Genomic DNA, 15080 nt, shown 5'->3' with positions numbered 1-15080 from the left:
ACATTGACGCTGTAACACATCACACCAAAACTAAATCAACCTTCAAATCAGACACAATATTTGTTGGCTGATGGTTACATATCTGACGAGTATGGTGTTGGGTCATTTTGTAACCTTCTGTAAATGACAAGCCAATGGCACCTTCGAATTATGCTTAGTAGACAATTATACTAAGCATAAGCATATAATTGATTGAATATAGTAACTGGGCTTATTTTGATACTGAAATTGTTACTATCATGCCCCATAAACAATAAACTCCAAGGATTATTAATCTGTGACGGTTTTATTTTTAAATAAAATGCATTAACTTCAATAGATATTATAATTTATCATATAATGTTTCATCTCAATGAACACTGCCGTAAAACTTTTGAAATGTTATCTTTTCTATAAAATAATGACAAGACAGTTAAACTAAAATTCTATTCATACTAAATAGTAAAAATAAATAATATTAAAAATACATTCCAAGATTATTTTCTTAAACAACTCTATTTTTTTTTTAAATCTCTTGCTTACATTTTCTAAAGACGGATTTTCTATAAATAACTAATGTTGCCAGACCAATCAATAATTTAAATAGAATTAACATTAATCAAAAGTTAAATCAAATCATTGGTAAGCTATCTAATGCAGAATGTATTGTGTGCAATATTTTATGAAAGGGACAATTCCACAAATTTTCACCGTATAGTAAATAACTGGGAAACTAACCATAAAAAAATAGTAGAATTTCCCTCAATTACCATTGATTGATTGGTGTGGTACCATTTAGATGGTAGATTCGTCTTTTCGTTCATTGACATATATAAATAGTTGAAATCATATATGATCCTTTTGGTGTGTATAAACAATACCACTGCCATTTAGCATAAAAAAAAACATTAGTATGTACATACATAATATGACTAATGGTTTCATGATAAATATAGTGATTGTGTGTTTATATGTTTGATCTGATCTCAGGAATATATTCGTACAGTATTACAGAATTTATAATTTTTGAAAAAAAAAACACTAAATTTTTTGGAGATATAAAAAATGTCACAACTACTAAATAAAAGATACTTATTTTATAATGGTCTTAACTAAAACGCATTTATGGCTTTGGATAAGTCCTCCAAAGCGTACCATGAAGTATTTAATAACATTCCTTTAACAACTTGCCAGTGATGAAAATAATACTGAAAACTTTTTGATTTAGTAGTCTAGATTCGGAAGAAAAACATGATGGATTCCATTGCGATAATTAGGGATATTATTCCAAATTAAGAACTTGATTAAAAAAAGAAGAGTTATTTTACACAAAAGTCACTCTCCTATCGTTCTCATTTCTCACTCAAACTCACTCTATACCTTTTTTAATGTAGCAACTCTCAGCTAAATGTAGCTTTACAAAAAAATGCTCAAAACGCTAACCGAATAATGTATTATTATAATTAAAACATGAAAAAATTTAATCTGTGTGCAAATTTGCAACATTCTATTGTAAATTAAATTTAATGAGTATTCGAATGCTTCGATTTTTAAATTTAAAAAATTTCGAACGCGACTTTATTGATTCGAATTATTAATATGTATTTTTATAAAAAGAACAGGTGCAATATTGTAATGGAACATTTTCAAACTGTAAACGTTAAATTTGTATTACAAGTAGATTAAGGTGCATTTTCGATGCATTTATTTTCAACACTTAATATTAAACATTTAGTTAAAAACGTTGTTCAAGTGGTAATACGTAAATATTGCTGTCTCCTTCTATCGAATATTGAATCACTCATGATAGAAAGAGATGAATATATGTTTAGCTGAATGACGTTTGTAACGCCGTTAATAAACAGTTATTATATATGATATTCAATTGTTAGTATTAATTAAATTAGTGTAGCTTTATTTGATATTGTCTTTATTTACCGGAATATGTAATTAAATTACAATTGTTTGTATTTCTATTATATATATTGTAGTTACTGGTTACTCGATCACAACCAAATAATTTGTATATAGGTTTTAAGTATTTTTACATTGTATCTGAAATATTTTATGCTTATATTTGAATATCGAATATTTCATACTATAAGAATTATAATTACATCTGTTATGAAATATATTTCGATAAACATAGTCATGGAAGCCTTTAAAGTCTACATATACTAACATTTCAATATTGAGACTAATTTTTTTTTATGTATATTTCGGTATATGTATGTTCGTATATGTAGTAAATACAATATTGATGTGTAGCATCTTGAAATATTTGATAGTAATATGGGACGGAAGTTTGTAACGGCATTCGAACCGCGCGTTTTTTGATTTGACCAATGAGAGCGCGTTACTAGAACTGTATAACGGCATTTAAACCGCGCGCTTTTTGATTCGACCAATGAGAGCGCGTTAGTAGAACTGTATAACGGCATTTAAACCGCGCGCTTTTTGATTTGACCAATGAGAGCGCGTTACTAGAACTGTATAACGGCATTTAAACCGCGCGCTTTTTGATTTGACCAATGAGAGCGCGTCTTTAGACTTAGCCGACCAATGGCAACAACTCTTTGACAGAGCATTGTTAATGTTGCATATTACCTACTATATGTCAGATGTTACATATCATTCGACGATCGAAAGGTTTCTTTTATGAGAATTATGAATATAAATAATAGCCCATAAATATTGCCCACTCATGGGCTTTGTCTTTTTGTCGAGGACGCGTAGAGCGTACTACACCACGTTGCTTTGTGTATGTTGTTGGATACAAAAGCAAATGTCAATATTTATTATAACCCATCAATATTGTCCACTTGTGGGCAAAGGCAAAATTGTCTTATTTTTCAAAGCCGTGAAGAGCTTTTCACACCACGTTGCTTTGTGTGCGTTGGTGGATACAAATGTTAATGTCATCAGGGCTTTGCAATGTTTTTCTAAGAGTAAGAGATGTATTATAAATCATATGATGCTCTAGCAGTGTTTGCTGGATTTGAACCCGAAGTTTTGGGTTCAAATTCACGTTTTCCACTCACTACACCATTCCGGCTAATTCGGTATTATAAATAATCAATTATATATATTGTTTAGTTTAGTTGTCCAAAATGTATTTCATAGTTTTTAATATTGTAAATATATCTCTATATATGTCAGTTTAGTAGCCATTTTTAATCTCATGGCATAATAGTAATATAAGTATTAATGTAATTTGGTTTAAGTATATCTCGTCATATTGTTTAAGATTATTGAAAAGAATTCAATTTTAAATCGGACGCGATGTCATAGTTCTGTCTCTCTTCTTTATTCACTTAACATACGAAATAGTATTTCCTGTCTCGCTCGCACTTTTTTTGTAATAGGAATAATAACAGTTTTTTTTTTGTTATGATAAAATTCACTCTAATTTCTTTTGCTGACCGTATCTCTTTTTTTTTAATACGTTTAAATCATATGATATCACAAGTTAGTTATGTATATTCGCGTACAAAATTTTTAAAAGTAAATTTTATTTTATGTGATAAATGAATATTCCAATATCTTTATTAGAAATAAGTTTTTAAATATTCGTCTGTAAGTGTATTATGTAACGTCAGGAGAAAAATGTGTAACGTTTGTACTGACCGTACTCGTTCGGCACAATTCCATTGTCTTGTATAAATGAAGATGTTATTCTTATACATTGTATATGGTGTCGTTTAAAAGATAGTCAATAAAACAATTTGTAATCACTTTTATTTTATTTTCATTTTCTTAATTTTTAAGAAATGTCTTAAAAGTAACTCCATTTTTAAATTAAAGTATATTTTTTATCTACACATGGAAACTATCCTTTAAAGTTCGAATATGATAAAAAAAAACAATATTAATAATGTTTTTATGACAGTGGTAGTCCTGCAAACGGGCTTTTTGATGTTAGTGGTCACCACTGCCCATAAATTCCAATTATCGTTTCTTACATAACCAATACGCTACCAACATAGGAAACTAAGAAGTTATGCGTACAGTTATACTATTTATATACTTAAATGTACGACACATATATATTGGTCTATCAATATTATTAAATAATAAATCATAAGGACTTGGTTATTTTATACACATATATATTGGTCTATCAATATTGTTAAAATAATAAATCTCCAATAGGACTTGGTTACTTTATACTGGGTTACTTTTTCCCCTTACCCTTCCCCTTCCCCTTCACCTCGGGCTCCGGTTCCGGCTGCGGTTCTGGTGGTGGTGGCGGCCAGTATTTGTCGAAGAACTCGTCGTCAGCCGCGAACGCGAGCGGTAGGATGTGCGAACGACGGTTCCAGTCCTCACGGTCCTTGTCTTCCAGCTCCTCGACTTCGCGCTCGTCTTTAGCTTTGAGCTGATAACCAAGACAGCTTACAACAACAACAACAGCCTGTAAAATCCCACTGCTGGGCTAAAGGCCTCCCCCTTTGAGGAGAAGGTTTGGAACATGTTCCACCACGCTGTTCCAATGCGGGTTGGTGGAATACACATGTAGCAGAATTTCTATGAAATTTGTCACATGCAGGTTTCCTCATGTTTTCCTTCACCGATGAGCACGAGATGAATTATAAAGACAAATTAAGCACATGAATGCCGGGGCTTGCCTGGGTTTGAACCCGCAATCATCGGTTAAGATGCACGCGTTCTACTGGGCCATCTCGACTCAAGACAGCTTATCATGACTATTATTACAATGGTTATTTATTGATTATAGCCTCCTCGAAGGCTTAAAAGACTTTTGACTCATCGTGTTACAGAATTGACTTCCAAACTAGATATATTTCGTATGTAATGGTATGTAACTAACATAACTATATTAAATGTTGTAAAAGAACAACTAGTGTAGAACATCAATATGACGATTCAAAAGTGCTTGAAATATTGCATGAATCTTAACACGTTCAGTGCCAGCGACACGCCTAGCGTGTTCATGCGAATTTCTATAGCCACGCCGCGAACACGCTAGGCTTGTTCTAAGAATTTCAGTGATATCTTAAAAACTAGGCTAAATTATTCATTCAAACTAATTGTGTGCAATCTTCAAGCGATAAGCTACTGAGTTTTTAAGTGGCCCGTTAAAAATAATATTTTTTTTTATTTTACAAAAAAATGTCTTTCGTAATGCCGGCGACACGCTAGGCTTGTTCACTTATTAAGGATAATCATAGATTGTCAAACTGTTTTTTCAACAAACCACATTTTATTTATGGCTTATTACCAATTTGTTGAAAATTGAACTAATTTTGTTATTGTTTTCTCAAATTTGCGGAACTTTGTTACATTATTTTTTTTGTACAAATATCTATTATTATAAAAATTTATACACCTTTGTAGTATAAATAAAAATTTTAACAAAAAGAAAAACCGACTTCAAACAAAACACTATTTTAAAACAAATTAATATGCACGAAAAAGTAATAAAAATAATTGCGTATTCAACATATTTTTTAGAGTCTTCCTAAGTTAAATGAAATGAAAAATATTAGACTACTTAAAAGTCGATTTACGATTATATAATGTAGTTATAGTTATTGAATCGAATTGATAACCTCCTCCTTTTGGAAGTCGGTTGAAAACTATATAAGCCGTAATTCTGCCATTCCTATTTAATGACAAAGTTTATACTAAATTGTCTTACTTTGTGTTATGTTGATACTGATTATGCATTACAAGTACCTATATGTTAGTTCGATTAATCATTAACTACCACATACATACACCAAATATATAAAATTAAACACTAAATAAGGCTGATTTACCTTAAAAATGTAAACTTATGTCAACTTCAAATTCGTGTTACAAGAATTGAAGTAATGAAACAATAAAACGAGTTTAGCTTACAAGAAGCTTGATTATTTTTTAATTATTTGTTTATTAATTATTACTTATTTAATTGTTCTTTATTATTATATCAAGACATGTGCACCGAATCGATATCCTATGACCTTTGAACATTTCTAGCAACTAATAAGAAAGTGAACGAAACAAGTGAGATAAAAATTGATTTTAGAAATTAATAAGTATGTATTTGAGAAAACAAAAAAAGAAGGTGGATTTTTATGGACACTTTATGAAGCGAAATTTAAACTCTGTTTTAATTTGTATTGAAAGTTCTATTTTATTTTATTTGATTATACCTTGCTACTTTCAAACTGACCCGCGTCCTTTGCAGGGATACAACAGTAGATAACAGGTAACAGTATATATCATGAACAATTTTTTTATTGAAATACGAACTAAATCATAACGCGATAAAAAGTATATATCAAATTCGACACCAATATAAATATGATATGTGGGAATTTATTAAAAAGTTTTACAACCACTGATTACATTATGATGTTTACTTACCATAAAAGCGGTTTTTTGTCATAATTCCAGGATAAAACACTGACAACATTATTCTAAACACCTTAATTATTGCATAACACAAGAAATATTAACTAACAAAGACCGTTTTAACAAAAAATTATCATTTTTTTGTTCCTGTGCCAGTGGACACGCTACGCTTGTCCATACAATTTATCTAGCGATGCCGGGGACACGCTTAGCGTGTTCGCGGCATTATGTATGGCGGCATCGCTATGAGCATAGGAAAAATTTAGGTGGCAGTGAACGTGTTAACAAATATTGAATCGAATAATCTTTTTGCTAAATCCGAAAGTTGACCGAAAACTAGAGGAATATAAATAAATTCACATAATACACGTTTTACTGTATTTTATATATATAATAAAGCGAAATGTAACTTACTGTGTGTAAGTCGCAATATAAATTAATGCATTAATTCCTAAGTATGCTTTCAGACTTTCAGGTTTCACAATTTATTGACGGGAAAAGTTGGATTATTTTGATGTTTTTCTATAAATAATTATGTTTTCAACGGTATGTAACTATCTTAATTCCGTGAACTAACAAGCATTTCGAAAATAAGGCGAAAAAAGTTTCGAATTTTTCTGATGCGTCGAGTTGCAAAAAACGATCGTTAACTGAACTAGATTACTTATCAGTAACCACATCACGTATAAACAAATTGAATGAATGTCATTGAGACATCGCATCGCGTACATTCACGTTCACGGAGAAGACTTCAAGCTAATATTGTCCTTAAACTATGCTACGACACCAACTTTATCTAGAGATAGATCTCATAATAACTCAGTATTTAGGACAATTAAGTCTTAAACGAGTTCAATAACCTCCAAAACTTCTCCGGAGACGAGATAATACCTATCTTCAGGCGTTTTTAGTCTGTTCGTAAGTGTTACCTTTGACACTTCAAAAAATACAAGTTATTCTTCCTACAACTGCATCACTAACTTTGCAATCCAAGATAAAACCTCCTGGTTCAACTATGCTAAGACACCAACTTTAGCTCCAGGTTCAGTCGTAACTAGCATGTGGGGAAAAGTATAAAAAGTCTTTATGTCAAGCTTTAGAAGGTAATATGAGACAAAATCACAACATCACATACATTACTCTGATCCCAATGTGGGTAGCTAAAGCACTTATGTTATGGAAAATCAGAAGTAACGACGGTACTTCAAACACCATCGACTCGGCCAGGAATCGAACTCTTGGAGTGGCGTACCCATGAAAATTAGTGTACACACCCCTCGACCACGGAGGTCATCTAGGTATGAACAACATAGTAATGTTCCCTGACTCACCTCAAGTAGCGCCAAATATTCCTCCGTGTCGACCTCCTTTTTCTTCCCTTTCGCTGGTGGTTTATCTTTCTTCGGAGATTTTTCCTTCTTCGGTCTCGGCTTGAGTGGGGCAAAGAGCTTCTTAGGGTTTTGCATTTGGAATGGAGCGTCCAGTATATTGTATTCTGGAGTGAATGTGAAGACCGAACGGACGAGATCATATTGGTAGTCTGTGCTGAATCTGTAGGTCGTGAAATGTATTTTTTAGGTAGTTTAAGTAGGCTTTTGAGTAGGCAGACAAATGGACCACCTGATTTTAAGTGGTCTCTTACTGTAAAAAAGTGATCAGTCTTACAGTAAATGTATCAGAAACTTTGAGAACTAAAATCTTTTGTCAATGGGCTCACTAACCAAAAATACGAAATAAACAAAAATGAACTATAGTATTGCTTTATTATTGCTTTTTGGCGATAACATTTGTATTACAATCGTCCATGACAAACTAACGCAAAGCCCTACCACCAAGTAAATATTCTAATAAACTAAAGAAATATAAACAGTACAATAATTTTCAAGGAAAAGGTACGAAAAGAATATTGCTGATATTTTTTTTCCTAATTTAATGCATTGATAAAACTAGGCCCTAGAAGTCCATTCTAAGGCCTTGTTTTACTACAATTAGGGTGGCCCATAATATTTCAGTCTTGTTCCACTATTGATCATACTGATAAAAATATACTAATAATAATATTAAGAGAGGAACTATAGTTTTATTGTAAATGTAAGAAATCCAAGCAGCTTATCGTGTTAATACGATGTCTTGACTTAAAACAGGGTACAACCCTACTAAACTTTGAGAATCAATTATTTGTACTTACAAGTCAAATATGTAATGTATTATGTTCGTAAGATCTCTCAAAGAACACTCATAAGCAGCTCCCTGGAACGTGACCGACTGTTTCGCCTCCGGTGATGCTTGCGTGGTGGTCTTCTCATCTGCGTCAGCTTTGTAAAACACCCCAGCCTCTTGCGGCGTCGGTAGACGTTCTTCTTGTGCTATGAATCTCGCTGCTGATAGCATGTTCTCCTAGATTTATAAACTTATTTTTATCTATAGTTTGATTTTTGTTAGAAAGACTGGCTACTGGATAGATGATCTGATGTGGTCGCTTGGTCTAATGACGTTATATTCTTTGCGCTTGATAATACATTGATTCATTCATTATATAAACTTGAACACTTGGATACTGAATAATTTATAAGGTATTTATCAGTAGAACAATTGGTAAGTGAGTGGATAGTACCCACCCAGATGTACCACAGAACTAACTTATTTACTCTTGTACCTAAATTTTAACACAAATAATAATTAATGTTATGATTAACTAAATTGTCCTTGGGTAACACAACACCAAAACAATAAATTGATATTTCTGATAAAATACTTAAGTGGAGAAAGCTATATCCAACAGTGGACGAGTATGGACTGCTGATGATAATGATGATAAAATGCTAGCGTGTAAAGGTGATAGAGATAAATAATTATATAAAATAAAGTAGAAACCAATTCACCCGAAACCGTCTCAACGTTCGCTGACGATCAGCCGCGTCGAAGTGTTGTATCTCTTTCATCCACTCGCAAAACCAAAGTATTAGGACTGCCTGTGAAACTACAAAATACACAAACATTGTCATGTCCTGTCCGATTGCGCACACTCTTGAGGGAAGCCAGTCAACTACGTAGGACATATAATACACACACACATACAGTATTGTGCACGATTTATTCCCATCGATGTGACTGCAAATGGGGCGGAACTAAAAAGAGCCCGGGCTCAGACTTCAGGTGCTTCTCAATGGAATCTTATGAATTAAAAAGTAGGTACCATTTCAACTCTCAGACTCCAAAGTGTTACTAAGAAAATTTTGACAGCTATATTAAATAATCTTTTATCAGTCCGCCTGTCTTCTTCAGCTCGAGAAGATATGCGAAAAAACACAATGATGAACTCTTAGCCCAGCAGGAGCTCATCATTATATTGAATAGTCATAAATATGATTAACACTTAATCCTATGGAATTACTAATATTCCCATGTTTGACCAATGACGTGAAAAGCTAGAATTGGGGATGACTTGAAGAGGAAATTGCCGGAAATAGCAGGAGGTCAGTACTGAATCGTCGAATTGACTTTCAAGATTTGATTTGATTATAAACACTTAAAAGATCTTTAAAATATTAGAAACTACTTTTAGAGTATTAGTTTTTTTATGTTATATGGGGAAACGAGCAGAAGGCTCGCCTGATGGAAAGTGATTACCATTGCCCATGGACATTTGTAATTATACAAACATTTATCCATTTCGTCTTCCTGCGCACGTCTCAGTAAATTGGTCAATGTGTCCAAAAACCAGAACTCAGCTAAACTTTTCTTATACTGCGTACAGCCTGTGATCGCTCCCAATATATCAATACATTTTTGCTGCGTCGTCATGTCTACTTTAGGTATGGCAGCTGGATCGAAATCAGTTTTGAACTCATTTGGTAGAACGTGAATTCTATTATAACTCTCTATTTCTCGTACCCTATCGGGTAGGATTTTCCTTAGCGACGGCGTGGGAAATATAGCTACTTGCTCTTCCTGTACCTCTTCAACCATTAATTCTGTTGTTTCTTCTTCAACAAATTCTTCTTTAACTTCTTCTTCCTCTTCTACTACAGGAGCTGTAATTAACGCTTTTACATTAATCTCCATTTCATTGGATGCTGCAGTTTAATGATTATCTACTTTACTATTGTTAGGTGTTTGGTTAGGTTACCTCATATTCTACGAGATATCTTGACCTAAACTTGGTTGTCTGAAAGAGATCGCTACGTAGTAAGGTCGCCAAAATTGTACGCTTCTTCAATTTGACTGTATCCATGTTGTATTTTTTTATTTTCTTTGTGGTGTACAATAAAGTGTTAAGTAAAGTATTGTTCACGGTGCCATAATTACAATAAAAACTTGACCGCCTATGATTACAAGGGTCACTTATATGCCCAGTGGTGTAGCTAGGTGAGGAAGAGCCTCGATGCATAGAAAAAGAATCGGCCCTCACTTCCTCTTTCCTATCCATGTTTAACTAATAATTACCCTTTAAAATTATAGATACCAAATAAGAAATCTTGTCTGCAGGATCGTGATTTTCTAGCTGCAGAAGCTTATGGATTAGTTTAGAGGGCCCCCTGAACTCACCCTGGGGATCTGCAGTGCACCTCCTCGCCCTACTATAGCGACGCCACTGTATTTGCCTGCTCTTAATATCAATTAAAAGTATATGCTCAGCTTATTTCTATTTGATAAATGAGAATAATTATAACCTTCTTCAACTTCCCCGGATTCTGATGACGATACTAATGTTTCTGGCGCCGATCTCACGCACTCCACACCAGAGTCTGAGAGTAGTTTGTCCAGAAGGAGCTTGTGTTCATCTTCTGTTTTACGAGATGACATTTTGGAATAAACTCTGCTTGACTTGTTACTATTCTTTCTATGCGGAGTCGGAAGATGTTTCGAACGATCAGTTGTAAAAACACCTGCAAACTAAAATAACATAAAATAAACATTTTATTAGATAAAATGATGATTTAAAGGTAATATAAGTCATGTATTAAACACAACAATCATTTTGGTGTATGCAGAGGTGCAAATATCGTAACAATAACAATTTTTTGGGACCTCTATGGGCGCCACACCAATTGTCCTGTCCACCTTTTAAAAATACTTTTTTTTACTGAATTAAAAAAATATAATGTCTATATTCAACTTTAAATACAACTAAAATATATCCGTTTCAAGTGCATTATATATTGTAAAACACGCGGCCAAATTTATTCTTAATCTAAGGTACTTGATACAAATAAAGCCTATGCTCAAATAAGGCCTATAGTACGAAAAGGTCGTTTAAAATATATTTACATCAAAAATACTTGACACACACACAGACGACAGCTCCACGGCTCGGCACAGAAGGCGCAAGAGGCCCGCTCGCGCTCACATCGACAGTAGTGACCGCGAGTTTGCAAATGACGGGCATTTTCATAGCGCGTTATTAAATTATAATTATTTTTGTTTGATTTTTTTACGTTATTCTTTAAAGTTTTGTTTCATGATATTTATTTGGATCATAACATAACTCTTCAAAAAGGTAACTACGACTTTAAATTTTAATTTGTAAAATATGTGAATTAAATACTGTTTATAACATTTATGAAATATGATATACTAAATAAAGCCTACTTTTATAATAGGCCTTATTTTTGATCCTAGGCCTTAATAGGGGTTCTGTTGAATTTAAACTTTAATACGTTTTTTTTTTCAGATCAATTATCTTAGTATGTCTTCTTCAAAACCAAAACGGGCTATGTGGTCCGAAGAAAACTTAAAAGCGGCAGTTAATGATGTGAGTTGTGGGCGATTGTCGAGTTATAAAGCTTCGGCCCAATATGGCGTTCCGAGAAGAACAATCAGAAATCATATTAAAAGTGGTATCTTACACAAGAGCTTAGGAAGAAATGCTATTTTTACGAAAGAGCAAGAAAAAGATTTCGTCAGCCGTATTATAAAATTTTCCGAAATGGGAATACCTCTGACGTCGAAAATGATTCGAATTCAAGCATTTGCTTTTTGTGCAAAATATAATATTAGCAATAATTTCAACAAAGCAACAGGACTTGCAGGAAAAGGCTGGTTTAGATTATTTTTACAAAGAAATCCAAATTTAGCAAAACGAAAAGTGCAACTCTTAAACCCAGCTCGTGCCCAGAAATTAAATAAAACCATCGTCACTCATCATTTCAATGAAATTCGTAAGCCTTATGACGAATTTAATCTTCATTACCGTCCTGAAAAGATTTATAATATGGACGAGAAGGGCTGTCGGCTTACACTTCATCACCAACAAACCGTGATTGCTCAGAAAGGAGTTAAAAGAGTGCACATGATAGGATCTGAGCATGGTGAGAACGTCACTGTTGTTGGATGTGTCAATGCCATAGGGAATCCGATACCACCCATGATTCTTTTCAAGGGTAAACGAAAGAAGCCGGAATATGAAGATAATTTGCCTGTGGGGTCAATTGTCCACATGGCACCAAAAGGAAGTATGACAACGGAACTTTTTATTATTTTTATTGAACATTTAGCTAATTATAAAACACCTGGAAAATGCCTCCTCATCTTTGACGGTGCCAAATGTCATTTGGATTTTCGCATTGCCGAAGTCGCTGAAAAACATGAAATTGTACTATATTGTCTACCATCCAATACGACACACGAGTTACAGCCTCTTGACAAAGCCTGTTACAAACCGTTTGAATCATACTGGGATCAAGAAGTTTTGCAACATATGTACCAAACACGTGCCAAAAATGTTACTAAAACTCAATTTAACCTAATTTTATCCAAGGTCTGGTCAAAGAGCATGACCTATGAAAATATAACAAATGGATTCAAAGCTACTGGGCTTTATCCATTAAACGCTCAAGCAATACCGGACTCTGCTTTCGCTCCTTCTATATTGACAGAGCGTCGTTTTAGTAAAAGTAATTCGAACAACTCTGCTGAACCTCAAGAAAATTTTACAGGATCCAATACAAATTTTGAAACAGATACTGACTCACGTCAATCCTCACCCATCGGGAACATTCAGCATTTGCAAAATTTGATCAATGCCGAAAGCGTCTTACCATCATCTCCTACCACTCCTGATCTTCGAGTATTTTCATCTGCTTCCCCAATAGATCACAGTACACCACCTCGAATAAATAATGATGACCAAAATTGTCTCGAAAATATTCCCGGGCCCAGCGGCTTACAGATTAACCACCGACTAGTAGAATATAGTGATAGTACAGAAAATGAGCAGGACAGTATATCGTCTGAAGATAATATGTACGCATTTATAAATAGGCTTATTCCACCAAGACGCTTAAGAATTTACACTTCTTCAGACACAGATAAGAGCGACGTCGAAAATATTAATCCCAATAATGTTACTTTACCTAAGTCCGATGGCGAAGACATTGAAGATGACGAACCTTTGGCTAAAATAGCTAGACTTAAGAAGACTGATTTCCAAAAATTTATGCCTACACCTGACTACAGTATTGTTAAGAACCGTCCACGTAAAAAAGCTTTAAATTATAAAGGTCAGAGAGTTACCAAAGACTTATTTAATACAGATAAAGAGCCAAAAAAGAATAATTCGAATAACAAAAAGAAAGGAAGGAAACCTATAAAGAAAACCGACAAACAAAAAAGAAAAAGTTTGATTAAAACAAAATCAACTGAAGATAGAGAACAGTGGTACTGTCTGGCATGTAAAGAAGAGAGGATTGCTGATATGAGACAGTGCGTAGGGTGTCGTCAGTGGTACCACGAGGATTGCGTCGGCTTGACAAAAAGTGATTTAGATGCATTTATATGTCCTAATTGTCAGAAAAATTGATTTTATAGTTGTTTACTTATTACCAGTAAGACTGATTAATGTTCCTAAGCAAATATGCTTATTATTACGTTCCAAGGCCTTATTTAGTTACCTTGTTTAATTAAGGCCTACTAATTTTTATTTTTTTTTAAATATTTAATATTATTATTAAGAAGATATGTTACTTATCTAATTATCTTGTATATGGATATGTTTTTTTTTAATATTCATTTTTATTTCTTGTTAATATAGTGACTTCAAGTCTGACTAGCAAATTAGGCATCATCTTTAGTAAAATAAATTAAAAAATTGTTCTAGGATCTCAAAGACAGACTTGATAAAGGCTCAGAAATATATATTTTTGTATAAGTACTATTGAGTATTAACTCTAATAAGAATATTCCTATAGTTTAAGTACTAGGCTTTGTTAAGTCACTATGTTTTAAATAGGCCTGAGGCTAAGGTTTTCGAATTACCTCTTTAAAAGTGATTTTTGTTAAAAGATTACAATATGTTTTCATAATTACTTAAAATTTATAAACCAAAAAATAATATCTTGCTTTTATTTATTACCCTTTCGAATAATTTATCAAGATAATGATTGTTTCAAATTAGGTAGGCCTTATTTATATCACTTACCTTATACAATATTTAGTAATAGAAATCTCAAAAGTTACCTTTCCAAATTTGTCAAGAGAGAATAAAGCTTAACAAACTTCCGACGGGAGGTATATTAACTGTCAAATCTGTATGAAGGTTTATCTGAAAAGGTTGCCACCAAAAAAGTTTTGTTGTAACTTTAACTAATAATATTATTGTAACAAAGTATTAAATTACCTAGTATACGAATTAGTGTAATGCTTTAATGAAAATACGATACAAGGACCGCGTCAAATTAAATTAATTCCTGCATTAATAGTTCCGCTAATACCACTTCACACAAATTTCGCGTTACACT

The 15080-nt window shown here is 33.1% G+C and overlaps 2 protein-coding genes across 2 annotated transcripts; one reads left to right on the top strand and one right to left on the bottom strand.

The window, feature by feature from the left end:
* Window positions 1–4153: 4153 nt before the first annotated feature.
* On the bottom strand, window positions 4154–11223 carry LOC124539857. The gene is made up of 6 exons (XM_047117215.1): window positions 11016–11223; window positions 10005–10376; window positions 9225–9322; window positions 8531–8739; window positions 7674–7893; window positions 4154–4357 (listed from the first exon to the last, which is right to left on the bottom strand). Exons 1-6 carry the CDS (start codon window positions 11146–11148, stop codon window positions 4154–4156), a joined length of 1236 nt encoding a protein of 411 aa, XP_046973171.1. The 5' UTR covers window positions 11149–11223.
* Window positions 11224–11725: 502 nt separating this feature from the next.
* LOC124539832 lies at window positions 11726–14731 on the top strand. Its single transcript, XM_047117189.1, has one exon. The coding sequence runs from the start codon at window positions 12032–12034 to the stop codon at window positions 14141–14143; it is 2112 nt and encodes a 703-aa protein (XP_046973145.1). The 5' UTR covers window positions 11726–12031; the 3' UTR covers window positions 14144–14731.
* The last annotated feature ends 349 nt before the right edge of the window (window positions 14732–15080 follow it).

The sequence above is a fragment of the Vanessa cardui genome, chromosome 23 (assembly GCF_905220365.1).
Source record: "Vanessa cardui chromosome 23, ilVanCard2.1, whole genome shotgun sequence".
NCBI lineage: Eukaryota > Metazoa > Arthropoda > Insecta > Lepidoptera > Nymphalidae > Vanessa > Vanessa cardui.
This window is presented reverse-complemented; position numbering and strand designations above follow the sequence as displayed.

What these genes read in the sequence shown, in the direction of transcription:
- LOC124539857 (XM_047117215.1), bottom strand. Translation starts at nt 11,148, where the DNA reads ATGTCATCTCGTAAAACAGAAGATGAACACAAGCTCCTTCTGGACAAA. An exon ending in ATCCGGGGAAGTTGAAGAAG is followed by an intron (nt 10,377 to 11,015) that starts GTTATAATTATT and finishes CGTTAATTACAG; the next exon opens with CTCCTGTAGTAGAAGAGGAA. An exon ending in ATACATTACATATTTGACTT is followed by an intron (nt 7,894 to 8,530) that starts GTAAGTACAAAT and finishes CACGACCTACAG; the next exon opens with ATTCAGCACAGACTACCAAT.
- LOC124539832 (XM_047117189.1), top strand. Translation starts at nt 12,032, where the DNA reads ATGTCTTCTTCAAAACCAAAACGGGCTATGTGGTCCGAAGAAAACTTA.